At 36.2% G+C, this 27,088-nt stretch overlaps 4 protein-coding genes and 1 long non-coding RNA gene across 24 annotated transcripts; 3 read left to right on the forward strand and 2 right to left on the reverse strand.

The window, feature by feature from the left end:
• Positions 1-162: 162 nt before the first annotated feature.
• Positions 163-4,029, forward strand: LOC139781775 (uncharacterized). Of its 6 annotated transcripts, none has more exons than XR_011720675.1 (5): positions 163-998; positions 1,086-1,509; positions 1,631-2,827; positions 2,914-3,068; positions 3,165-4,029. It is a non-coding gene; the product is annotated as an uncharacterized lncRNA (long non-coding RNA). The 6 variants fall into 6 exon arrangements; XR_011720673.1 differs by having other exon boundaries at positions 163-672; positions 740-998; positions 1,631-3,068; XR_011720676.1 differs by having other exon boundaries at positions 163-647; positions 740-998; positions 1,631-3,068.
• LOC139781774 (pre-rRNA-processing protein TSR1 homolog) lies at positions 3,589-6,874 on the reverse strand. Of its 6 annotated transcripts, none has more exons than XR_011720670.1 (7): positions 6,860-6,874; positions 6,180-6,233; positions 5,297-5,598; positions 4,948-5,192; positions 4,242-4,526; positions 3,950-3,990; positions 3,589-3,842 (listed from the first exon to the last, which is right to left on the reverse strand). XR_011720670.1 is itself a non-coding variant. In XM_071720671.1 (7 exons), exons 1-3 carry the CDS (start codon positions 6,326-6,328, stop codon positions 5,396-5,398), a joined length of 264 nt encoding a protein of 87 aa, XP_071576772.1. In that variant the 5' UTR covers positions 6,329-6,343; the 3' UTR covers positions 3,589-3,842; positions 3,950-3,990; positions 4,242-4,526; positions 4,948-5,192; positions 5,297-5,395. The 6 variants fall into 6 exon arrangements, 1 of the variants encoding a protein (XP_071576772.1); XM_071720671.1 differs by lacking the exon at positions 6,860-6,874 and adding an exon at positions 6,322-6,343; XR_011720668.1 differs by lacking the exons at positions 6,180-6,233; positions 6,860-6,874 and adding an exon at positions 5,666-5,817.
• Positions 6,875-7,011: 137 nt separating this feature from the next.
• Not (ubiquitin carboxyl-terminal hydrolase nonstop) lies at positions 7,012-16,172 on the forward strand. Its single transcript, XM_071720657.1, has 7 exons — positions 7,012-7,246; positions 11,873-12,005; positions 12,147-12,362; positions 12,560-12,974; positions 14,230-14,658; positions 14,783-14,932; positions 15,069-16,172. The coding sequence occupies exons 1-7, from the start codon at positions 7,127-7,129 to the stop codon at positions 15,109-15,111; spliced, it is 1,506 nt and encodes a 501-aa protein (XP_071576758.1). The 5' UTR covers positions 7,012-7,126; the 3' UTR covers positions 15,112-16,172.
• A 3,081-nt stretch (positions 16,173-19,253) lies between these two features.
• On the reverse strand, positions 19,254-22,091 carry LOC139781773 (probable ATP-dependent RNA helicase DHX37). Of its 6 annotated transcripts, none has more exons than XR_011720666.1 (7): positions 22,077-22,091; positions 20,993-21,643; positions 20,823-20,938; positions 20,544-20,746; positions 20,237-20,448; positions 19,893-19,993; positions 19,254-19,359 (listed from the first exon to the last, which is right to left on the reverse strand). XR_011720666.1 is itself a non-coding variant. In XM_071720670.1 (6 exons), exons 4-6 carry the CDS (start codon positions 20,386-20,388, stop codon positions 19,283-19,285), a joined length of 318 nt encoding a protein of 105 aa, XP_071576771.1. In that variant the 5' UTR covers positions 20,389-20,448; positions 20,544-20,746; positions 20,823-20,938; positions 20,993-21,255; the 3' UTR covers positions 19,254-19,282. The 6 variants fall into 6 exon arrangements, 2 of the variants coding, with proteins under 2 accessions (XP_071576771.1, XP_071576769.1); XR_011720665.1 differs by lacking the exon at positions 22,077-22,091 and adding an exon at positions 21,893-21,907 and having other exon boundaries at positions 20,993-21,647; XR_011720664.1 differs by lacking the exon at positions 22,077-22,091 and adding an exon at positions 21,893-21,907 and having other exon boundaries at positions 20,993-21,650.
• LOC139781771 (GTPase-activating protein and VPS9 domain-containing protein 1-like) lies at positions 21,676-25,863 on the forward strand. Of its 5 annotated transcripts, none has more exons than XM_071720662.1 (7): positions 21,676-21,825; positions 23,227-23,865; positions 24,110-24,336; positions 24,447-24,703; positions 24,804-25,015; positions 25,096-25,481; positions 25,551-25,863. In XM_071720662.1, the coding sequence occupies exons 3-7, from the start codon at positions 24,286-24,288 to the stop codon at positions 25,587-25,589; spliced, it is 945 nt and encodes a 314-aa protein (XP_071576763.1). In that variant the 5' UTR covers positions 21,676-21,825; positions 23,227-23,865; positions 24,110-24,285; the 3' UTR covers positions 25,590-25,863. The 5 variants fall into 5 exon arrangements, with proteins under 5 accessions (XP_071576763.1, XP_071576765.1, XP_071576764.1 ...); XM_071720664.1 differs by lacking the exon at positions 21,676-21,825 and adding an exon at positions 22,131-22,850; XM_071720663.1 differs by lacking the exon at positions 21,676-21,825 and adding an exon at positions 22,131-22,828.
• The last annotated feature ends 1,225 nt before the right edge of the window (positions 25,864-27,088 follow it).

The raw sequence follows: 27,088 nt of genomic DNA on the forward strand, positions 1-27,088 counted from the left end.
GTTGCTTTATATTACATGGAGCACATAGATTCGTGAATTTTTTTTTATATACTCTTTATATAATAATGCAGAGAGATAAAGAGCCCGATTTTGCATTTTTGCTCTTAAAAATTTATAATAAATAAAATACGGACTCGCAGCGAGTCGCAGACCTCCCGTAAGTTAGCCGGTCAACTTCGACTTTATTAATTTTTTTTTTTTTTAATCGTTTGTTGGTCGTTTGTTGGTGATTGTTGGCCTAATTAGAACGTTTGTTGGTTCTTAATTTTTGTTTAAATTAAAAAAGAAAAATTAGCCTTAAGTTAGCCGGAAAAATTTTATTTTTAATTAAAAAAAAGCCTAATCGATGCGTAATCGTTTGCTGATGATTGTTGGTCTAATTTTAGCGTTTGTTGGTTTATTATTAGTCTTAAAAACGAAAAAAACCGAAAAATTATCTCACATTAAAGTAATCGAAGATTGGTTTATTTGCCTACGACTTAAGGTTTATTTCTATCAATTTAAGGCTAACATCTATAAAACTGGCTATGAATACGGGCCTTAACATCGGCAGAAAATCGCGAAAAGATCAAGAAACATGGTGGTTCCCTTGATTTTATCAGTCGAAATATTTGCATTTTACTTTGAATATTAGAGATTAAATCAGTGTACAACAACTTTAACGTGCACTGAGTGCGTACCAGCTCTGCCAGTGAAAAACGCTATAAAGAGGATTTATATCTTATTTTTTCTTGCATAGATAAACAGAATGTTATCGGAAAGTCATCTAAGCATTTTGAGAAGAATCTTCGGAAAGATGAACGTAGAAACCAATTGTTGCAATTAAGAAGAAAGAAGCGCGAGCAAGTATTTGCGCAGAACAGAAATCTTGGTGGTTTTTCTTCGTCACCTGTTCTTATCTGCGTATTATAAAGGAATATGTTTTGATATATATTCCTTTATAATTTATGTTACACGGTTGCACCTGTTTTACAAAATCTTCAAGGTTCAAATAAAAGGTAAAGTTATATATTTCTTTATAATGCATATTTAGTGTTACTTTGTTTTTACTGTGATCGAGTTAATAAAAGTGTAACTTTTTTTAGGTTGGTTCAGCAGTTATAGCTATATTTTCTGAAGATAGAGCTCTTTATCGAGCGGAAGTTGTGAATATTGATACGTGGAAGGATGCATACGTAGTTCAGTACATAGATTTTGGAAATTGCGCAATCGTAGATCAATATAATATCTATTCTGTCGAGAAGAAATTTATGCATCTGCCTAGATTAGCAGTGCAGTGTTCCTTAAAAGATATCGTACCTAATAATAGTAACTCGAATTGGTCTGAAGTGGATAGTAACGCGCTCGATAATTGCTTCAGTGCTGATAAATACGAATGCATATTCCATAGTTTTAATGACGATCAATATATAATTTCATTAAACCATGATGGACAAGATGTGAGTAATATTTTGGTGCAAAAGAATCTTGCAGCCTTTACTACAAAAACCTCGACTGAAACAATCAGTGGTAAGAATTATTTCAAAATTCATTTATATTCCGATGCACATTTATAACAATAGTTATGCATTTCATATGTTAAATGCCAGATTATTTGACACACTTAAACATTATATTTTTTATATTTTAGCTCCAGAAACACATGATACAGAAGTAAAAGAACTCAATGTTATAGAAAGAGTGGACATAAGCCTCTTGAATGGCCAAACTCTCAAAACGAGAGTTTCTAATGTAAAAAATACAACCTAGTTTTATGTTCAGCTTCCATCTGCTTCAAAATGTGAAAGCATTGTTGATCAATACATGGCTAATAAAGATACAAAGGTATTATTTAGTACAAATGCATTTCAGCCACGAATCATATTCTGTCATATATTGCTCATAAACTTTATGGAAAATTAGAAAAGTAACTTCTCATTTTCTAACAACCATGAACTAACGGCTTGTCTTATTCACAAGCTATGATATCATTATTTAATAATTACAACAAAATCCATATATTTAAATTGTAATTTAATTGTAATTTAAATTGAAATTTCTTCAATTTCTTAAATGATTAAACAAATTCTAAGATTCGAAAATTAAACAAATTAGAAATTACTCATATTATTTCTTGAACTTTGATTCTGAAATATAATATATTACGGTGATGGAAAAGAATTTTATTCATGTATTTAAAAATTTAATATATCGTTAACACAAATGACTAACATCATGAATCTGGTTCATCCTATAACAAAATTTATATCTAGCCCAACATTCCTGAATGAATCGAATCGTACTTTCTGAAACTGTAGTAATATTTATAATTTCGACTTTATAAAATAAAATGTCTTAAATATCATTGCACGATGTATGGTATTAACAGATAAATAATTAAAAATTGATTGTAACAGTATCATAATGAATGTTTCATCATAATGTTCAAATTTCCTAAAATAACAATAACTTAACATTGAAAAGAGCTTGTACCTTCTCATTCAGCCTAACGATCGTTCGCATGAACTCAAGCGAATCTTATTGATAAGAAGTTAATATCAGGTGATGCCGCGATTATCAACTCGCGAGTTATGTCTTGGCACGGGTTGTTTAGTCTATACAAATGGAACATGGAAGCGAGCTGTGGTGATTAACTGTACACGGTCCGTCGGGTTTGATGTAAAGTTCATTGATACTGGGGCATACGATGAAATCCTGAATGATGAGAGTGTACATAGACAGATATTTACAAATATTTCTACAGGTTTTATTGCTTCCACGATGCGAGTTAATGCCATATATCATGTTGCAATACGAAATTGTCATATTGGAACTGTTGAAATTATAAGTAAATTATGAATATGTATAAATAAGAAACTTGTAGTTTTGATATTCATTAATTCCCATTATTAATATGACAATCTAATGATCTAGGCTTTAGCTCTACCTGGAGAGCTCGTAGTCATGCAGAACCAAGCGTTAGAATGCTCCCTACAAGATGTGCCAGCGTCGTCCAACGTAGATAAACAATTGAAGGAACTCGAAGGCAAAGAAGTGTTAGTCTATGTGGAAGAAGTCAATAATAGCAGGTTTGTATAAATTTTACGCTGCAGTTACAAATATATAAGTAAGTTTCAAATAAATATTAACATTTTCTTGGATATTACCATCTTTTGTTCGTATAGACTTATATCGTAAAATTATACGATCTATCCGGCAATGGGATAATGAATACTGAGGAGAAGATACCACCCGTATGTCCGATGCCTATTCTAAGTTCAACTCACAAGGTCTCGGTGTCGTATGCGGATCATTCTACCAATATCTGGTTGCAACGGTATTCGGACGTGGATATTGAGACTAAACTGTCGGAAGATCTTCAACAGTATTACACTAATTCTGGTCAAAGACTCGAGCCAGAGGTACATTTATTATGCGCAACGAAATATTTAGACGACGGTCAATGGTACAGAGGAAGAATCGTTAGTCTCACCGAAACAATGGCCTATGTTAATTACATTGACTACGGCAACACTGAGGAAGTTGCTCTAGACTCGATCATGATTTTGGAACCGCAATTTTATGAACCCTATCAATTAGCCATAAATGTATCGTTATCTGTATCTTTTATTGGCACTGAGGCTGAACAGAAGGGCATATTACAAGATCATTTGATGAATAAAGATTTCTCGGCTGTATTTTACAACGTACACAAGAAGTGGATCGTCGATCTGATCGAAAATGAAGAAAAGCTCAGCGATAGATTCCGCAAGGGTTCAATTTCAAACTGTTTCATAAATCTTTTTACAACTGGGATGCTCTCTTCTGGTGGCACGGCAATCTTGCGTGGCATTTTGTCGAATCTATAAAGCAATTATTTTATTGTACTTATGTAAACATATCATATATACACTACACGTAAAACCAAAGTAACACTAAATATGCATTATAAAGAAATATATAACTTTACCTTTTATTTGAACCTTGAAGATTTTGTAAAACAGGTGCAAGCTGTAACATAAATTATAAAAGAATATATATCAAAAAATATTTCTAGGTGCAATTAGCATGTTTATATTAGTTCTAAATAATAGAAAAAAAGTATGCATACACACACATATTAAAATAATCCAAATATCATAAATAATAAAAAGATTTTCAATATTTGTCAAAAATGAAAATATACGTTTAAATGTATGCATACATTTTAGTTTTATTAATAAAAAAATGTAAAACTATATATATTATTTTTTTATACATACTTTCTGCAACTGAAGGAAGAATATTAAAATACTTTGTGCGGCTGATGGATGAACGTGAAAATCCAAAAATATAAAGATGCGAGTCAATATCCAGTAATCCATCACATTCAAATGAGACTTTCTCGGCCAAAAGATATCTTTGTAAAACAAACTTCTTTGCTTTTGTGATCCAGCACGCCGTAACATATTTAAGCAATTGGCTGCAGTGTCCAATTCAAGAACTTTTTCTTCGGAAATCCATTTTGAAATTGCATGCTGCACAGATTGTTTATACTCTTGACGTTTCTATTTTACCGTTTAAAACGTATCAAACAATAATCGATGAGTAACACGTTTGACATGCGCAATATAAAATTTACAAAGAGTAAACTCTTCACAATAAAGAATGAATTAATTTCTATATTCTATTCTAAGATTTTTAACACTTTGAGTGCCATGTCACCCATATCTGGGTGTCATCTGCTAGAAATTTCCGCAAAGGTCGTCCATTTGTGAGTGACGGTCTTATTTATCCAATGAAAAATAATTTTACTAAATATTTAAGACGTTAAACAAATAATGTAAATTTTATTAAGACATAAGAAAAGCAATAAAATATTAAAACATATAAATCTTTGGAGCAAATATAGAAATTAATCAATTCTTTATTGTGAAGAGTTTACTCTTTGTAAATTTTATATAAAGTGTTAAACGTATCATTACTTACCTTAATATGAAGTCTTTGAATATTATGCACTGCAATTATTGTAGAAGGTAAACCTTGAGCAAGGCAAGACACGATAATTTCCTTGTCTCAATCGCCTATAATATCTCTGCGTACCATCGTTTGCTTGACTCGCGACAGAAGTAACAAAGAGTAACGTGGTAGCAACTTTGGCTGCATCTAATGTTGCTAAAACGTCACCCATCGATGGTACGATGATAGAAAACCACTGTTTCAGTCTTGGAACACTAAATTAATACAAATACATATATATATATATAATATTAACAAATTTTTAATTTACCTCACTAATAATAGAATAAACAAGTTCTTTTCCTGCTTTATAGCGTACCCAATATGTATAATGCCATTTGGACTAGTAGCAACATTAGCAGTTTCGTCCATGTTAGTTACAGCAGATACAATGTTCTTTAAATTGTATCTGCTGTAACTAATTAACAATGTCCACGTCACTTTGCAACGGTATGACCCAGATAAGAACAGGTGACGAAGAAAAACCACCGAGATTTCTGTTCTGCGCAAATACTTGCTCGCGCTTCTTTCTTCTTAATTGCAACAATTGGTTTCTACGTTCATCTTTCCGAAGATTCTTCTCAAAATGCTTAGATGACTTTCCGATAACATTCTGTTTATCTATGCAAGAAAAAATAAGATATAAATCCTCTTTATAGCGTTTTTCACTGTCAGAGCTGGTACGCACTCAGTGCACGTTAAAGCTGTTGTACACTGATTTAATCTCTAATATTCAAAGTAAAATGCAAATATTTCGACTGATAAAATCAAGGGAACCACCATGTTTCTTGATCTTTTCGCGATTTTCTGCCGATGTTAAGGCCCGTATTCATAGCCAGTTTTATAGATGTTAGCCTTAAATTGATAGAAATAAATCTTAAGTCGTAGGCAAATAAACCAATCTTCGATTACTTTAATGTGAGATAATTTTTCGGTTTTTTTCGTTTTTAAGACTAATAATAAACCAACAAACGCTAAAATTAGACCAACAATCATCAGCAAACGATTACGCATCGATTAGGCTTTTTTTTAATTAAAAATAAAATTTTTCCGGCTAACTTAAGGCTAATTTTTCTTTTTTAATTTAAACAAAAATTAAGAACCAACAAACGTTCTAATTAGGCCAACAATCACCAACAAACGACCAACAAACGATTAAAAAAAAAAAAATTAATAAAGTCGAAGTTGACCGGCTAACTTACGGGAGGTGAGGTCTCCAATATCAATTCGGAGTTCGGCCGTGACTCCTGTCGACCCTTAAAAATTATCAAATTTAGTCATTTCTGTTGGCTCTAGGGCCGATATCACAGTCTCCGATTAACGTGATCCTCCGATTAAACTCACTCTGCATCTCTTTCTAACTGTCCCCCTAGAAAGAGACGAAAAGACAGTTAGAAAGAGATGCAGAGTGAGTTTAATCGGAGGATCACGTTAATCGGAGACTGTGATATCGGCCCCTAGCTTCATAGAGGTTGCTACTGCCGCTGGCAGTATTTCTAGGGACACTCTCTAGGGACATTAGTCGCATCACTTGGCAGATGTCGCTTCCGCGCTCGTCGCATGACGCCTTCCTTCGCCGGCGACACGAGGCGTCGGCAGTGACCGGCTGGTGTCCGTGGTCGTCCGAAGCAGAGTCGGAAACGCGGCACACGAGGACGAGACAAGGATTAGAAGAGCAAACGAGAGCAGAAAGCGTATACAGGGTGTTGCCCTACACGTTGATGGTCGTGCCACGCCACGTCGCGTCGCATCACTCTCCCTCCCATCCCTCCGCTTTCACCATTGCTCGCTGCATTTCTCGCTCTCTTCCGCCGCGGTTAACAGCAGTCCCATCCGATCGACTGATCACGTTTTCGCACGCGACCTGAAGAAGGAAACCTACCCTTGCTTACGCTCTTATTTCCCAAAGGCTCACTCTCTTTTCCATGTCAACGACACGCGTGCTCCTGCCAAGGCCAGCAGCGAGTTACGCCCTCCACGTCGTTGCCGCCGCCGTCATTCTTCGGAAATTGTTATTTTCGTGCACGTCGCATTCGCGCTACTGGGGGATCTCGACGAGAGCCTTCAACGGCGTCGGGCGTCAGGAGTCGCGGCGAAGGAGGAGGACGACGTGCGATTGGGTCGGCGGCGTCGCTCCTGACAGCCTGAGATGAGCGACCATGGCTGCATACATTTGAATAATTTTAAAGCAGCCAAAGGTATCCAGCCATACAAAGTGATACACTCGTATTTCGTGACCAGTACATCGACTGAGGCGCGTGTCAGGAAGGTACGCCTGTCTTTTTCTCGCGTGATATTCGTGATCCAAGTTTTTTGTCACGCACTTTTCAGGGATCTTCCACCTTGCTCCTCCTCACGTCTCGCTTGCTCACTTTCGTTATGTTTTCCCCGTCTTTTTCTCTGTCTATTTGACTGTTTCTCTCTCTCTCTTTCTCTCTCTCTCTCTCTCTCTCTCTCTCTCTCTCTCTCTCTCTCTCTCTCTCTCTCTCTCTCTCTCTCTCTCTCTCTCTCTCTCTCTCTCTCTCTCTCTCTCTCTCTCTCTCTCTCTCTCTCTCTCTCTTTCTTTCTTTCTTTCTTTCTTTCTTTCTTTCTTTCTTTCTTCTTATTGGTATGTACGTATTTATATTTAATCTCCCTGTTGTTCATTCAATGATATTTAGTGCATGAAATCTGTAAATATTAAGAATAGTGTATGATTATTGTTTTTCGGCGAGAGCTGTGGCGGGACATTTAAAAATGTCTGCTGTGTCAATGCAACATGAGATTTTAGAAACAAACTATAAAGATGACGAGATGATTGAAAATTGGTCGTATGGATTTACGTGACGCTTAATATTTTGATGATTAGCTCATACAATATTAACTGTGAATTATTTATAACTCACTATTTATACAGACATTTCGTGCGTGCGTGCGTGCGTGTGCGTGCGTGCGTGTGTGCGTGTGCGTGTGCGTGTGTGTGTGTGTGTGTGTGTGTGTGTGTGTGTGTGTGTGTGTGTGTGTGTGTGTGTGTGTGTGTGTGTGTGTGTGTGTGTGTGTGTGTGTGTGTGCGCGCGCGCGCGCGCGTGTTTATAGGTCTGTTTTCTCTTGCTGCCCTGCTGAACTAGTGCACACTGGTGCAGTAAGTTAAGGCCATTGCACGTAACAAAGTTTTAATCATAGGCTACGGTCAACGTGACGCTACAAATGCTTCGAAGCATTCCTCTTCTCTTTTCTTTCAATGAAGAAAGAAGGAGAAGAAGAACGCTCCAAAGCATTTGTAGAGTCACGTTGACCGTAGCCATAATCGTAAGGCCGTAAGAAAATAGATCAATCACACTCGATTATTCTTTGAGCTCAAGCTCGACTGTGATTGGTCTATTTTCTTACGGCCTTACGATTACAACTAAAACTGTTACGTGCAATGACCTTAAAGTGAAACAAAATATACTTGTCCCACTCTAACTTATTGCACCAGTGTGCACTAGTTTTCATATCTCAGCTTGTAAAGATCAATTTTCCTTGGCGCGTTTTAAAGGGTGAAGCTTCGACTTTAAGATAAGGTGACATTGGTTACCCCATCCATGTGTGGATCAGTTAATGTTGTTAACTCACATTCAGACATCCACACTTAACATTAATTGATCCACACACGCCGAAGAACAAAAAGCACTTAAGGGTCGACAGGAGTAACACTACCGACCTCTGTCGGGTTGCTTAGCTGCGAGTCCGTATTTTATTTATTATAAATTTTTTAAGAGCCAAAATGGAAAATCCGGCTATGTACCGGGTTGCGGCTGATCTTACTGATTAAAACGAGCATAAGTTTAATGAGATTCGTTAATTAATTTGGCTAAAATTTGGGAAAAACCGTTTCTAAGCAGCTTTGCAAGCCTGAAAAGCTGCTTAGAAACGGTTTTTCCCAAATTTTAGCCAAATTAATTAACGAATCTCATTAAACTTATGCTTGTTTTAATCAGTAAGATCAGCCGCAACCCGGTACATAGCCGGATTTTCCATTTTGGCTCTTAAAAAATTTATAATAAATAAAATACGGACTCGCAGCTAAGCAACCCGACAGAGGTCGGTAGTGTTACTTCTGTCGACCCTTAAACACACAATTTCACACAAATCACATACTTTTAAAAAACACACATATACACACATACACCATAGACATGATGTGCAAAATCCGATCAAGCTTTCCATGGTGCGTATCGAATAACGCGAATGCCGGCGATACTACCCAATACCTTGCAAAATGCACAGCTAACTATGAAAGCCGATAACTTGGCTCCTAGACATGGTAGAGCCATATTCCTTGCGTACCGTTTTAAAGGGAAAGTTTTTCTCTTCAAAGCTGTGGTGATATTTTGCGTTCCAGCCCTGCTTTTTTCGTGGAAAGCTACAAAGTTATGACATTTCCAGGATTTTTTCGAGACCTGATTTTGGTCTTCACCGAAAAGACAGTTCGATGGAACGGACAATGTCACCTTACCTATCTTAAAATCGAGGCTTCACCCTTTAAAATGCGCCAAGAAAAATTGTCCTACGAGCTTTTTTGCTGATTTTTAAGAGGCATATTTCTACAAGCTGAGATATGCCTCTTAAAAATCGGCAAAATTTGCAAGTTTTAAAGCGCTCTTAATTGTTTTGCGTAGTGTGTATATATATATATATATATATATCAAGAGACACGGTAGTGTCTCGCGCCAAGTATAGTCGCGGACAGAAAGGTTGTCCGAAAGGTTGTCCGACTTTGAGCCGTATTCATAGTATGAATACGGGTGTATAAGTCGGACAACCTTTCTGTCCACGAGTGTACACGCGGAGCGAGACCGACCGTGACTCTTTTACGCGACGCGACGAGTTGCGAGTACTCGAGATGTTGAGATCTCATATAACGAGTGAACTGATCAAGTTCTAAGTAGGCTTGATCGATAGCTTGGGTCGATTTACAAATATTAGTGTTTTTATTTTTCCGCTACGTGCCCTACGAGCGGAGATATTGCGACGCAAAGTCCAAATGTGAAAATTTTATATTAAGATATACGTTAAGAGATACGTCGTCGTCTCTCATGCCATATATATATATATGTATATCACTAGATCGCGTCCCTCTTTCACTTTTTATATATATACACTACGCAAAACAATTAAGAGAGCGCTTTAAAACTTGCAAATATATATATATAATAGTAATTTAATTATAGACAGATATTTATATTGGATGATTGTCAATAATGTCTGTACTTTTCAATTATCTCTAGATCCTCTGCCTTTATCCTGTGTCTCCGGGTGCATCCCGATGGAGAAAGAAATAGCCGAACGGAACCAGTACGGAATTACTCTGATTAGCGAATCTCTCACCATATGAGACTGCAGGTGAGAGGTTAGCCAATCAGAGTAATTCCGTTACTGTTTTGTTCCGCTATTTCTGTCTCCATCGAGATGCATTCTCCCAAACCACGTCCCAAACTCATTGATAATCGTGAGAAAAACAATAGTATAAGACAATAGTATAAGATAATAGTATAAGACAAAGTATTCAAGCTACTAGAACTTGAGTTACAAAAATTCACTGCATGGAGATTTAAGAGAATGAAAGCTGTTTTAAAGTTTGTTTAAGAATACCCACAGTTTCATTGATAATCATGAGAAAAACAATGTTAGAAACTGATTGTTTTACATTCTTTTTTTAAAAAAAGTATGAAAATAAAAATTATTTAGTTTACCTTTAATATCGAAATAAATATATATAAATTTGAAAAATGTGGAAAATCAAACTCAAAAATTTGCCAACTTACTCTCTACTGCATATCTGAAAATCGGAAGATATACCATGACGATATATTTTTATAAACGCACAACACTGGTCTATATAAGTTCTCCTATTCATAAGCAGAATGGTTTCTGATATTTTCTTGAACACTAAATCTGAATCGTCTCTAAAAAAATTTTTTTAAAGATAAAAGCGCTCTAAAATGTGCAGATGGAATTTGAAAAGAAATGCTTTATAATTGCAAAAAGGTTACCTTTTTTTCTCTAATCCCATAACCAGAATTGTTTGTTTGAACTATCTATCACATACTCTAAAACCATTAAGAATGAAGCTAGGATTCTCAACAGTTATGTACGAAATAACAAATTAACTTTCAATTCTGGTAAATGTACAGTAGGAATCAAAAATAAGTAGTCAATACTAAAATGTTAAAAATTAAAAATTTATTTAATGAAGTAACACAATAGTAGTAATGTAACGCATATATTTTAAAGATAACATAAAATAGATAAATATCTTATTGCGGTTTGATTATATAATTTGATCACTTTTCATAAATAAGTTGTCATATAACGAAACAACCCTAAAAATTATATAACAAATAATTTATAGTTAGTAGCGTGTTGGACCTCCCTTTGCTTTTATCACAGCCTCTAAACGCCGTGGCATAGAATCAACTAATGTTTCTAAAACATATTGGTCAATCTTACTCCATTCCTCTAATAAAACCGTTCTGTATTCTTTAAGATTTTTTCTCTTTGATTTTGGTATATGTGAGATCGTGACTTCAGAGATAATTACATTCATTTTACGGCTGTTTATTAACTGTCAAGGGAAAGGGATAGACCTCGGAATATTTTCGAAGTGTGCTGAAGTGATCTGAAGTGTTATTTTATGCAAATATCTTTTTATTTGGAAATTGCACGCAAGAATTCTCAACGTGTCATTTCTCGCTTTTGACGTCACAATTCCAATATAGCCACGGCGAGTACCCAAGGGCCTTAAAAACAGTCGTTTTTAATTTAAATCTTATATAAAATTTAAATTTCTGATTTACATTTGCATAATAAATAAAATAAAATGTTACAGAATTGTTAACACAGAATTGTTAATATTAGATGTTTTATTTTGCAGGCTGTGAGCTGTTTATGTCACACATGTAAAACTTATAAAGATCGCCTACATTCTTGTCTTCATTGCATATTTTTTGGCTGCTATATAAAAGGTCACATACAAGAGCATGCGAAAACGAAAAAACATTTTCTAGGTAATGGGATGTTTTTTAGACCTATTCTGTAAATTCAAATTTCATTAAAAGTAACTATTATAAAAATGAAATTGTCAAATGCGAGTTCTATATTTTATAATTAATTAATTGCCTGTTTTATTTGTTGTTTTATTATCGCAGCCGTTGATCTGTGTTATGGGAATATTCTGTGCTTCCAATGTGGCGATTATGTATACGATAGAGAATTGTTAACAGTGGCGAAAGCGCAATGGAGCGAGACAGCAAAATCCTTGAGCTTCGGGGAATTCTATCGGACGTGGGAACCCACGCAGATAGAAGCGGAGTTGCTGAGAAAGCATCCGCGCCGAAGACGCGTCGTAGAAAATTCCACTATAGGTATCAGAAAAACTCATAAGTTTATTGTTAGTTTAATTTATAGACCTGCATAACCCTGTGTAAAGCTAATAATTTTATTTGATTGTGTATAATGTTATTTTCAGGAAAATATAATTGAACAATGTTACAATAACGATTCAAATATGTATCATTCCTTATATAATAATATAAAAATTCACGTTGCTTTATGGTTTCAGGTTTAAGGGGACTAATCAATCTTGGGAATACCTGTTTCGTGAACTGCATCGTACAGGCACTGATTCACACTCCACTGTTACGAGATTACTTTCTTGCTGACCGTCATCACTGCCCGCAACCGAGTCGCTGTCTGGTCTGCGAGGTATCCCATTTGTTCCAGGAGTTCTATTCTGGCAACAAGGCCCCGCTGACACTTCACAAACTTCTGCATCTGATTTGGACCCATGTCAGACATCTGGCAGGTTACGAGCAGCAGGACGCCCACGAATTCTTCATTGCTACACTGGACGTCCTCCATAGACACTGTGGAGCCGCTCCGATACTGGTTAAAAACAACCCTCATCACTGCAAATGTATCATCGATCAGATATTTACTGGGTGCCTTCAAAGCGATGTTGTTTGTCAGGCTTGCAAGTATGTTAATCTTTTCCTCAATAAAAATATACTATATATACAGGGTGTCCCATTTTAAAGAATCCGAATATCTCGAAAACTAAGCCTGGCAGACAAAAATGTTTCAAACAAAAGTTGCATGGTTTAGAAGGGGCCACATGATGAAAATATGGATTTGACCTTGAGTGACCTTTTCAAGGCCAGGTTTCCAAGGTCAATGTGATCGATGTTTTCTTAAATAAAATTCTTTATTTTTTATTGCATATTCTTGTAACTCTTATCGAGACGTTTTTAAAACACTATAATAAAGCTCTGTTTCGTTAAGAATTTTTTGAGATATTTCAAATTTTGTCATGCTATTTTTAATATAAAATATGAAATATCTCGTAAGGTATTTACTTTTCGATGACTTTACCTTGATACCTTTATACATAAAATAATGAAAGGAATTGATTGTTGTAAAAAAAAATAATTTTAAAAAATTTCGATTGCATGTTGGACGCATTCAATTTTACAAAATTGCAAATGTAAAAATTAATATTATTATTCGATTCTTTTCATTATTCTATGTATAAAAGTATTAAGGTAAAGTCATCGAAAAATGAATACTTTACAAGATATTTCATATTTTATATTACTAGTTAGATATTATAATAGAAGGAAAAATGACAATTTGACAAGGTAAAGTCATCGAAAAGTAAATACCTTACGAGATATTTCATATTTTATATTAAAAATATCATGACAAAATTTGAAATATCTCAAAAAATTCTTAACGAAACAGCTTTATTATAATGTTTTGGAAACGTCTCGACGAGGGTTATAAAAATATGCAATAAAAAATAAGGAGTTTCATTTAAGAAAACATCGATCACATTGACTTGGCCTTGCAAAGTTCAAAGTCAAGTCCATATTTTCATCATGTGGCCCCCTCAAAACCTTGTAACTTTTGTTTGAAACATTTTTGTCTGCCGGACTCAGTTTTCAAGATATTTGGCTGGCTTGTTTAAAGTGGGACACCCTGTATGTATAGATAGATAGAGAATAGATAGAGGAGATATGTATCATAGAATCTATAAACATCTAAATATTCTAAAAAGTAATAAATAATGTGATAAATGCATAGCTTACTTTATGTATGATAAAATAATAATTATTAAGCCAGATAATATAAGTATAAATGTTTCTTCGAGAACAATACATTTTAGAATTCAATACAATGGGGATTTACTATATTAAGCATGACTCATCTGTTACGCTTTATTTTCTTTTTCAGTGGAGTGTCTACCACAATAGATCCATTTTGGGACATATCTTTGGATTTAACTTCGGCAGCTGGTGCCTCTGGTTCCGACACACCTGGGTCACCCACTTCTTTGCTAGATTGCCTGGAAAAATTTACCAGAGCCGAATATCTAGGTTCTAGTGCAAAGATCAAATGTAGCAACTGTGAGACTTATCAAGAAAGCACAAAGCAATTAACGATGAAGCAATTGCCAATCGTGGCAATCTTTCACTTAAAACGCTTTGAGCACTTCATAATCCAGGATAAGATTTTTAAGAAGAAAATCTCTACATTTATCTCGTTTCCGGAACAATTAGACATGACGCCGTTCATGTCGCATAAGCGCAATGGCAACAACAATAGTGCTATACTGGACGGCTTGTCGAAGAACGGAGAAGATATGAGCTTCAGTGACAATAGGTAGTGATATCTCGTGAAATGGTTTACAATTTTTCCCTATTTTCAATTATTATGGATGATCAACATTATAACTAACATTTTAAAAGAAATGTATATTGAATTAAAACATGATTGCTAATAATAGGTATTCTCTGTTCGCCGTAATAAATCACGAGGGCTCCTTAGAGACTGGACATTATACTGCTTTCATCAGGCAACACAGAGATCAATGGTTCAAGTGCAATGATCATTTGATTACGCGAGCCAAGTTGAAGGACGTCTTGTCCAGCGAAGGGTAAGATAAGATAGCGCATTTTTCAAAATAGATGAAAATCAATTACCTAGAATTTATTAGAATTTTTCAGCCAATACACGGAAAAGAAAAAGGTACCTCATTCTCTCAGTCGTTAAGTAAAATTTTTGCTTTTCAGATATCTCCTGTTTTATCACAAGCAAATTTTGGAGTATAGTTAAAATGATAGTCTGAAAGGGAAGAGAGGATGTGAATCAAGTCGTTTAACTAATTTATTTAACAAAGAATAAAAAGTCGCTGCTGAAGCTGGATGTCGGTGATACTTTATGTTTATCAGATATAAATTATTGTCACCATCGCTTTTTGATTTCCGCTGGCGCCTTTTGTGTTCGATGGGCATATTGACTGGCTTGCTCGATCGATCTATATGAACATAACGTAAGCGTAGATATTAAGATTAGCTCAATTTTTTTAAATCGACCGATCGCAATTTTTGTATATCGCTGACTGTTGTTATACTCCTGCCCATATTACGCTGGGGATGGGTCTCGTGTGTATTGTCCTCTTAATTTCTGCACTTGTCAGCAGAATATTAATATCCGATCTCTGAAAAAACGCACCAGAGCAAGCATATGGTATCGAGTTTCCATTTACAAAACTTTGGATCATCTAATATATTCAATATATTATTAATAAATTCGTAAAAGCGAGAAAGAGAGTTTGTATAATTTTTTATATTTGTGAATTAGGCTCCCTTGTAATTATAGGTATTTAATGTTACCGATTTGAATAAAATCTCAGAGACAAATAGATCCCTCTTCGATATTGCGGAGAATAAAGTTTCACTGGTTTCACTATTATGGAATTCAGTATTTGATATGAAACAATATATTTTTCCGTGCGTGCTATAGGACTGTATAGTTGTTATAGTCAAAGCTTGAAACGCAGACAATTCTAGGATTGACTAATCAATTCTGCCGAACAACCAAGCGTCTTGTCGTTGTAGTAATTTGCTGATATGTGTGTATAGACAGTACACAAATAGGCGGAGCCCCTCCTCCGCATAAAAAAACTAATCTAACTCCAAGCCTATTTCTAAAAACTGTTTAATCAAGACGTTTGGTCGTTCCGCAGAATTGACCAGTCAATCCTAGGAATGCTCGCATTTCAGGCTTTAACCATAACATAGTGATATAATTTATCTAATACAACGACCATCCCTATAGGCGACTTTGTACAGATAAAATAACATGTTACAATAAAGTATGAAGACATTGTCTGATTTGAGGCAAACTCTTTCACTAGACTTTGTACAATAAAAATCGCTGCTCGACAAACTGTCGCTCTGGTTGCTCGTTCCACTTTTAAATTCCTTTGTATTTTATTTTCTTTTTTTTTTATATTTTAAATTATTGCACGAGCATGAGATACGTCCCAACTAAAGTGCCAAATACACGAAAATACGACGTCCAATTTTAAATCTTGAGCCGATTATTTTGATTAAGTCCCGCTTGAAAAACGGGTTTGTGACTAACGAGTATAGAATACAAATAAAAGATTCATCCACTGATATATAACAACATCAAAACTAAAAGTTAAAATAAAACTAGCTGTATTTTATGTATTTTGTGAGAAATTGTGCGAATTTCCCATTCTTGTATCATACGTTGAAAATTTTATTCTGTGCTCGTTGGTTTCCATATTGTGTTCATCAGGACAAGCATACTGTGCGCCAAAGTTTTTTTTCGGCGCCTTTCATAAAAGTTGAGAACCAAATAGCACGATTAAATCAATCATCAGGATATTCATGTCGATTCACTGAACTTAGAACATGTTTCGTGAATGTTATATATTTGGGAGATTATACTATCACACTCGTGTAGTTGTAGCGTTTTATATAAAAGTAAAGTACATATACAACAAAAATAAAAATTATATTTTATCGAAACTTGTTAGCACACATTTTTTCAAAGTAAGTCATTAGATAACGGACAAATATTAATCATTCAATAACAAACAATTTTTTATAAAGTCGTAAAATATAAATAATAATTATACAGTCATCTTATTGTTAGAGTCAGGGCCTGAGCAGAATGGCTGACTTATAATTTTAAGACAATGTTTTATGCTTTAAATCTTTGTTTTTAATAACGCACATAATGGGTACTTTTCATTACTGTCTTGTGTCTCAAGTCTTACAAATGTTGACACTTCGTACACATGCTTAAGACTTGAGACACATACTACGTTTACGCGAGCGTTACTTCTGTAGTAACTTACGATAATTTCTTCGCGTAAACAGGATTTTTCTTCGCGTAAACGGGATTTTGTAGTAACTTACGATAATTTACTTCGCGTAAACGAGTGATTTATCGTAAGTTACTACAGAAGTAACGCTCGCGTAAACGTAGTAGTAGTAAATGTCTTAAAGCATAAAACATTGTCTTAAAATTATAAGTCAGCTATTCTGCTCAGGCTCTTAACTAAAGTTAAATGGACAGCTTAAGATTTCCTATGAACATTGTATAGAGTGTTTTCGGAAAGTGTACAGCCCTGGCGAAAATTAAGAAGCTTTATAAAGCTTTTGACAACCGTTCAATGAGGGTTTTTTGAGAGTTTATACGCTTTCAAACTTTATAAGAATAACGCTTACACAACGCCGTTGTATTTTGAACGCTTCTAGAACGCTTATAAAACGCTGTATATAACGTTTCATGAAAGTTCTGAAATGCTGAGGCAACGCTTTTCAGAGAACGCTCAGTAAACGCTGCGTGCAGAGAGTTTGCTGTCAGGTTTTTCAAACGTTTAGCAGAGTAAATGCTTTTCCCAACGCCGTAAGACAAGCATTTTCAATCCGTTCAGCAAACGCTCTTCCGATGGCGAATTGTAGAGGCGCAGTGAACGATTTCTAATGCTGGGTCTACAATGCGAGTCGCAAAGTTGTGAGTCGCAAGAATTGACCAATCACAGTCGAATTTGAGGAGAATAATCGACTGTGATTGGTCAATTCTTGCGACTCACGACTTTACGACTCGCATTGTAGACCCAGCATAAGGCGTTAACGCAAACGGCTTAAAGACGCCCAAGAAACGCTTTTCCCGACTCCGTAAGTGTCTGAGCAGATTAGCTGACTTATAATTTCAAGACAGTGTTTTATGCTTTAAATCTTTGTTTTTAGCAACGCACAATACTGTCTTATGTCTCAAGTCTTAAACGAGTGTACAAAGTGTCAACATTGTAAGACTTGAGACATAAGACAGTATTGTGCGTTGCTAAAAACAAAGATTTAAAGCATAAAACACTGTCTTAAAATTATAAGTCAGCTATTCTGCTCAGGCCCTAACACAAGCGTTTTCCCTCCGTTCAGCAAACGTTCTTCTAACAATGCCGCTAGGCGGCGTATCTTTCTCGCATTTAAAATACATCCAGCCGCGTATATAAGCAGACCCCCTGCGAGGCGAAAAGCAGATTTTAACATTTAACGCTCTTTACGCCGTTTCTTCTAACGACAAGAGTAAACGCCCGTTAAGCTCAATAGAGGCTGCACGCAGTTTTCAATGATGAAAGCAAACGCTTTCGACTTATCAGGGCTGCGTTCGAAAACGTCACCCGAGTGCACACGAGTATACTCCCTTCTCTTTCTATATCAGCGAGTTAGAAGGAGAAGGGAGTATACCCGTGTGTACCCGGGTGACGTTTCCGAACGCAGCCTAAATGCTTTAAAGAACTCTCAGCAAACGTCATACGTCATTTAACGCTGTGCAAACTCTCAAAAACGCTATATACAAACGCCTTTCAAACGCTGCAGCGTTGCAATTTCCGCTCTACGAACTCTCTACTGACCGTTTCTAAACTCTTCTAAGGTCGGTTATGTATCTTGAAACGAAGTGAAAATTACAAAACCCTAAGAGCAAAAAGTCGACTTTAAGTCGACTTGAAGTCGACTTCTACCGAAACTGACTTGGCAGAGAAGTCGACTTTTTTAAGGACGAAAGTCGACTTGAAGTCGGCGAATGTCGCAAAAACCACCGACTTAAAGTCGACTTCCCGTCATGATGAAAAGTCGACTTCCCGTCATGACGAAAAGTCGACTTCCCGCCAACTTTTAAAGTCGATAAAATAAGCCGCCGCGTACGTCTGGAGGTCGGTTGTGTACCTTGAAACGAGGTGAAAATGACAAAAGTTAACAGATTTTATTAGATTTTGATAAATAAAATCGTAGATACGCTAATGAATTTTTTCACTTTTGTAATTTTTACCTCATTATTTCAAGATACACAATCGACCCCTTGCTGGAGGGCTAAAACTGATGCATTTCGATTTTTTTCATATATAAAATAATTTAATTATCTAAAAAACTGTATAATTACAATCCTAATGTTTTATTCTTAATTACAAAGGCGGCCATATCTGTGCCACTTCTGCGTGCGCGGATTCCGGCAGCCACTTCTGGTAAGCTGACAACAGAACTAAAATTATAAATATATAATATCCACAGACTTTTATACTAGACCACTAACATCTATGGACGCACTGCCGAAAAGCTGATGCGAGTGCGAGGTGCAAGTGTTAGTGAAGGGTGCGGCCATATTGAATTAACAATAAGTCACTATCGGATGTTCAGTTGCTCATGATGTGCGTTTATCTGCATTCGTTATTACAGTACATAACGAAGCAGGCGAATGTTTTTGTGTTAAATATTGGTACATGTTATCAATAAGTTTGTAAGTCATGTCTTCGACGAGTAGCGTACTTGGATGCCGAAATCGAACCACTACTCCTGTAGTATTAAACCCTTTCTTTTGGACATTCTGTATATGCCAGACTATTGTATAGAAATCTTGTATAAAACCACTTGTATAGAATCTGTAGTACCTATAGCATATCTTGACTAAAATCAACATGGCGGCAAGCATCACGGCCGAGATGCCTGTCAGCGGTCTAGTATTGTATAGAAGTCTATGATAATATCTAAATATTATTTTATAAATTAAAATCTCACATTTTTTATCCGAACCCCAGATTTCTAGCAGTTTGTCTTTGGACACGACTCCCTGCGACTGCAGCGTTTGTACTACTATTGCTTGAGTGCGTGGTATCAACCTGAAAAAATCGTATTGAATTGATGTAATCTATTCGATGAATCAACGTGAAATCGAAAGGAGATAGAATAAAGGCTCAGTCACAATGAGTGGAATAAGGAATAAGATAAAGGAATAAGGAATAAGGCATGTTGCATCTCACTTTAATGTACGTGTACTGAAGTGAGATGCGACATTCCCTTATTCCTTATTCCTTTATCTTATTCCTTATTTTTGTCATTGCGTCTGAGCCTTAACGATTTACCTGGCCCATGACTTGGTGATGCTCCCAGGTGTCGTCAGCAGCGACGGGACAAATCGTTTCAGCTTAGGGCACACTTGACCCTCCAAGAAGAAATACGCGAACCACTTGACACCGTCCACGGATGCTCTATATCCATCGATGGTAGTGCCCATCCGGCCTTTCCGAATGTACCAGACACGCGGCAAATAATCTTCCCGGTTCCTTGATTATATCTATAAATGAGAATAATATTCGATTATAATAAAGATTAATATCTTTATAAATAAGTAGGAAAAACATTATAAAGCAACAATTGTGATAAAAATACCTTGGCGGTGGATCAACCAATGGTTCACTAAGATGCATAGCATGGGAGCGAATTTCGGCAATCATTCGGGTTCTATCGCCGTGACACCTCGCATGTACATCTTATTCGTTTCGTACACCTCTTTATAAACTACCTATTCCGGACTGATTTTCCGTAGAACACACAAAGAATGCATGAACACAAGTTCCTCCATTTCTGGTGTTCTGAAAGATGGTTCAGAATGGAGAGGTCGCATTCAATAGGTCTTAATTATCGATGATAATTAATAACACACCATACCTAACCTGTAAGCATGTTTCCACTTGGCCTTATCCTGATCCTCTTTTAGATCCGCCATACCTGCAAGAACTATCTGGCGCAGCAATTTCGCTTCCATGTCGGTTGGTAACGGCATTCTGTAACAATTTTTGTTGTAGATAACCATCTCAAACATATTGCAACGTACATACAGTCAAATTCCAGTATTCTGATCTAATCGAGGAAGTCAACGGGAAGACAATGATGACGAGGACTGTGAATGACGACGACGACGACGTTTCGTGGCGGTGGTTGATAGCGCGGCGCTTTACGACGTCTTATCGTGTCCTGTCTCGCGGCACGTATTCCTCGCACTCGCGTAAGCTCTGCTCCTCCAGCCTCCTCGAGATTCGCCGCCATATTGATGATGCAAGACGCGCCGCTTGACTGTTTTCCGTCTTTTTATAAGTCGACTATTTAGAAGTCAACTTTTAGTCGACTCCGCCATTTTTATAAGTCGACTATTTAGAAGTCGACTTTTAGTCGACTTTCCGCCATTTTTAGAAGTCGACTAGAAGTCGACTTATAAAAGTCGACTTGCCGTCGACTTTCCGTCAACTGTGCTCTTAGGGAAGTCAACGGGAAGATAATGATGACGAGGACTGTGAATGACGACGACAGCACGTTGGCATAGCTTCTCCGCAAAAATAGAATATCTAATATCTAAACACAATATATATATAACCTTTAACTATAATATACTTCACAATAATATTGAAGGAGCCATATTGCTTTTGGCATCTTGGATAAAGTTCTGATTGGTCAAAGAAAATGACGACTGCGCATCCTCGAAACTGTTACACCTGTCTTCTAACACCATGATTAGATCTGTTGCAATATTTGAGCAAATCTATTGCCAAAGTTGTCGAAAGATGGGGAGTTTACTATTCGTATGTATTTGGCCGGAAATGAACGTCTTTTTAAAGAATCTCTATATGAAATTGTTTGTATTTCGTATGAAGACTTTTGAAGTGCAATTGAAAAGGTTTGTGAGTCATTCGTTTAATTGTAATTAATTATTTGGTAATACTTAAGGAGAGCTCCCTCCTCACCGATTTTGCTGAATTTAGGCTTAATCGACGCGTTTTTGCACAAAACGAACGAATCTGGCAGAAAAAAGTCCCGCTCTGCCCCGCGAAGCGAGATATTAACTGTTAAAGTTGACGACTATCAGGTTATGAAACCTGTTATACCGACGCTATGTAGCGACTGGTTTTGCACTTGTTTCAAACATACATTGTTTTTTTACATATTTTTTGCTGGATTTTTTTTTCATAATGTGTTTTTTCGGCATCGAAATATGCGATTACTTGTATCAATTATTAATTTATCACCACATTTTGAACACTGTATTTCTTTATTTATTAAATAAGGCTCGATATATCCATTAATAATCATATTACTGTGTTTCGTTAACCTCAACGCTTAATATCTGTAACAGAAATAATTTGTTAAAGCAGAGAATAGTTGGTATATGAAAAGTACACATAAATATGTACTTTTCATATATCAACTATTCTCTGCTTTAACTAAATTATTTATGTTTCGTTAACTTAAACGTTTAATATCTGTAACAGAAATAATTTGTACTTTTCATATACCAACTATTCTCTGCTTTAACAATTTTATTTCTGTTTCGTTAACTTAATTCAACGCTTAATATCTGTAACAGAAATAATTTGTGTTCCAAAATATTCTCTGTTGCTTTGATACAAGTAATCTCATATTTCGATGCCGAAAAACACATTATGAAAAAAAATCAAGCAAAAAATATGTAAAAAAAACAATGTATGTTTCAAACAAGAAACAAGTGTAATTAGTGTAAAACCAGTCGCTACATAGCGTCGGTATGACAGGTTTCATAACCTGATAGTCGTCAACTTTAACAGTTAATATCTCGCTTCGCGGGGCAGAGCGGGACTTTTTTCTGCCAGATTCGTTCGTTTTGTGCAAAAACGCGTAGATTAAGCCTAAATTCAGCGAAATCGGTGAGGAGGGAGCTCTCTTTAAGTATTACCAATTATTTATTTTTACACCATGCGCATGCATTTAGCCGAAATAGATAAATTAATAAAAGTTTTTATATGGAATCGTTTGTATTTTGTATGAAGAGTTATGAAGTGTGATTAAAAAGGTTTGTGAGTCACCCAGATAATTTTAATTAAATATTTATAAACTCGGTAATTAGCCGAAATATAGATTTTTAGTTATTCATGTTAAAAGAAGAAGGCGCTAGTGTTCCCGAAGGTCCGTCTGCAGTCAGAATTAATATAAACGTTTTAAAAATTATTTTATACTGAAATAAATAAATATACAGGCTATAAGCCTGTAGCTATAAGCGATAGTTGCTAATTAAGTTTGTCACTCATATATTTCCATCTTGCAGAGGACCTCCGTAACGAGATCAAAGATGTACCAGCTGTGCAGGGTGAAGATGTTATCTCAAACGCCCTGCCATAGCCCCAGAGCGACTCAAATGTCATTACCGCTGAGAAGTACTTCTTGCCATTTGAGTTAGCATGTCAGATCAAGTCACCGTGGATTGTGGTGACACAGCACTGGACTGCCTGCAGAAGTTAATCGCATATGGCCATCTCACTGGCAATGTGCCTGATTCAACGGAGCCTAACAAGCTGCTGATTGTGCGCATTGTCGAGACAATTTGCGGTTGCTTCACCGGTCCACAGACCAATGAGGGTGTGCAGCTGCAGATTATTAAAGCTTTGCTGACTATAATGACAAGCCAGCATGTGGAGGTACACGAGGGTACAGTACTGTTAACAATTCGTACTGTTTACAACGTTTACTTGGCGTCGCGCAACCTGGTGAATTAAACAGCCCATGCGACTCTCACGCAGATGATCAACGTGATCTTCGCGCGAATGGAGACTCAGGCGGAGGAAGAGAACGTGAGGCTTGATGGGGAACATCAGCAGGAGCGAATCTCTTCGAGAAGCTCGTCAATGATCTCTCTAAGATTGCTCAAGGTCGTCAAGCTCTGGAGCTAGGTGCATCGCCAAATCAGGTGCGTTATAAGAAAGAGGATGACAGGATAGATGTATTATTTGGAACAGAGAATGTTCTTTTCGAGACAAGCAATATAAAGTTTTGTTTCAAGCAATATTATTTTGTTACAATATAAACGGTTTCTGTTTTAATAGTTTTGTAGAATCGAATCGAAGATAAATCGGAAAGTAATGCTAAAAAAAAAGGAAAAGTTTTCCTGCAAGTTTTAGACAGTAATAAATTGTTCTTTTGATTAATTTCAGATACTACCGATGATATATTAGCGAAATACAGAAGAAAGCCAAGCGCAGCTAGCGATACAGCCTCGGTCGAAAGCAATCAGTCCCGTACAAAAGAGGTGGAAGACGAAAGACTTTCAATCGATCCGAATAATGTAGAACTCTCTTATGCTTTTGCGGATGCTAAAAGAAAATTACGTATGGTACTTAGCACTGCTGACCTTCAACACATTCCATGGAATACTTCAGAGGTATTTATTGTATTATTTTTCAATCATGGTGTACAAAACAAAGTGTGATTTTTTTATGGATTACTTAATTACTTAATGTTCAAATATTCGCATATAAAATTTTATTACAGAGACATTGTTGGTCTCAAAAAGAAAACGAACTGGTTTCGTTTTTACAACTACAATTGGCAGAAGCTATAATCCTGCAGGATAGGGCATTAATAGCTCATCTTCATGAAACTTTATGTTGCGTGCGTCTATTTAATGACGATGGATGTAGAAAGCTCTTCAAATCACTTCGAGAGGATTATCAAAAACGATCTCCTTATATCGCATATTTAATCAGATGTCGTCAGGGATTGCTGTCGACATTAGCTCACTTAGATAGGTACTGTTTATATATAAATATCATCTTTGTATGTAATGTATAAGTAAATGTAAGATGTTTAAATGTAAGATGTTAACCGTTTAATAATAATATTTTCCAGATTATGCGTGCGAGTTAAGTGCGATCGGGATGCTATCAATAATCATCTTGTATCCGTTTGTGTGAGGGTATTTTTGAAAAAAAAGGAGGCTTTCCTCCTGCGTTTCTGCGAAGAGTTTAAAAAGCTTACGCTAGCTGACGAGAAACAGGATCTCGTGGATAATTTTCTAGGGAAGGTCCACGCGGAAATGGACAACGATCCGATCTGGCAATGTACATGAATATAATTATTTATCTCGCAATTGATCTTATCGGAGTGCTCAGAGACGTCTGAACTTACTTCTTACTTTCAGCGGCGAGCGCCAACCAGTTAGATTTGGCGAGAGTCGTGGTGGAAAGAACCGTCATGGCACGGGTATACCACAATGCGCTCTATCTAAATGAAGATGGAGATGTATATAGGGACCAGCTTCTTCACGGTCACATCAAAAAGTTGGCGAAGGTCGTAACTCCAAATCACAAGGACCTACGCATTCCAAAGGTTTATCATTACGAATGCCCCTGGTCATGGGCGCAGGCTGAATTGGCTGTGATATCGGCGTATAAGACTCCTAGGGATAAGTTGCAGCGTGTATTTCGTTGCGCGACTACCATCATGAATCTCCTCTCCATGGCGTCGGAAAGAGGCATACCTGCTGCCGACGATCTGACTCCCGTGCTGGTCTATGTCATAATCAAGGTATGCGATTGAAAAGAGATAATGTGATTTTAGCAAGAAGAGTGATTGTTAACGTGTGCTTAATTTCAGACTAATCCGCCGTCGTTGTATCGACTGTTTAATATGTAGACAGCTTTTACGGGAATCGATTGGAGGGAGAGGAACAATATTGGTGGACGCAGTTCTCTGCGCCGCGATCGAGTTTATTAAGACAATGGATTAACAGTTTCTCAAGAGTATCACGATAAATAAGATTAGATTCGATGCTGGTGATAATGTAGAAATGTATCATAATCATAATTTGACGATTTCATAAAGAAGAAGACCAATATCTTGTGTAAAGCTAGCTGAACAGTTTTATGCTTCCAGTATCTTGATTAAAATTCTTAAATAGCCTCTTAAATAGTCTAACTGTTAGTTCTTTCGCACGTTATTATGTAACATTAGCAAAAACTGAATCAGATTATACGTAAAGTGTGGCTTTATCTTTATTTGTAACTCTATTGTACAATTTCACAGGACATCAAAAAAAAAGAAACGTTTAGATATTCTATAATTTATGTGTAAACAATACAGAACTTATAGAGAATTGATAACCATTTAGCAGGATAAACTGTGTTGGCGTACTCTTTTTACATGCGCACCTTCCCCAAGAGCCGAGACTCGAACCAGATCCGTGAAAAATATCGCCACTTTCGTAGAGCTTTTGTACAGCTAGGTACAGTTTTACTCTAGGATTATGTATCAGGAATATCGCGAGAGAAAGAAAGACTTCGGAGATTTTTATCCGAATCGATCGACATAAAGAGAGAGCATAGTAAAGAAGCTATCTTTCGAGAATTTGAACGCATAATACTTGTTAATACTATGAGCGAATTAGTTTACGTCACTCTGTCAAGCTTTAATATTAAATTACTAATAATATATCGATATCAGTAGTTTAATAATAATACATTTAAAAGCGCTCAATTTAAAAGCAGGGCAATCCTAATAAACGACTGTAAAAAAAATTCAAGATGGAACGCAATGGACAATCCGGTTGCTCTGACATGCTAACTCAAATGGCAAGAAGTACTTCTCAGCGGTAATGACATTTGAGTCGCTCTTGGGCTGTGGCAGGGCGTTTGAGATGGAGGTCCTCTGCAAGGACTGCAAGATGGAAATATATGAGTGACAAACTTAATTAGCAACTATCGCTTATAGCTACCAATTTACATAAGATGCTCATTGGTCCAGCGGTCTTATGCTATGCTTATCCAACCTATGCAATTTTGTGTGCGATGGCCTTTATTCTGCATCTTTGCCTTGTATATTTATTTATTTCAGTATAAAATAATTTTTAAAACGTTTATATTAATTCTGACTGCAGACGGACCTTCGGGAACACTAGCGCCTTCTTCTTTTAACATGAATAACTAAAAATCTATATTTCGGCTAATTACCGAGTTTATAAATATTTAATTAAAATTATTTGGGTGACTCACAAACCTTTTTAATCACACTTCATAACTCTTCATACAAAATACAAACGATTCCATATAAAAACTTTTATTAATTTATCTATTTCGGCTAAATGCATGGTGTAAAAATAAATAATTAATTACAATTAAACGAATGACTCACAAACC

Source organism: Temnothorax nylanderi, unplaced genomic scaffold, assembly GCF_030848795.1.
Source record: "Temnothorax nylanderi isolate EJ_2023f unplaced genomic scaffold, tnyl_v1.0 TNYL_tig0362_pilon, whole genome shotgun sequence".
NCBI classification, from domain to species: Eukaryota; Metazoa; Arthropoda; class Insecta; order Hymenoptera; family Formicidae; genus Temnothorax; species Temnothorax nylanderi.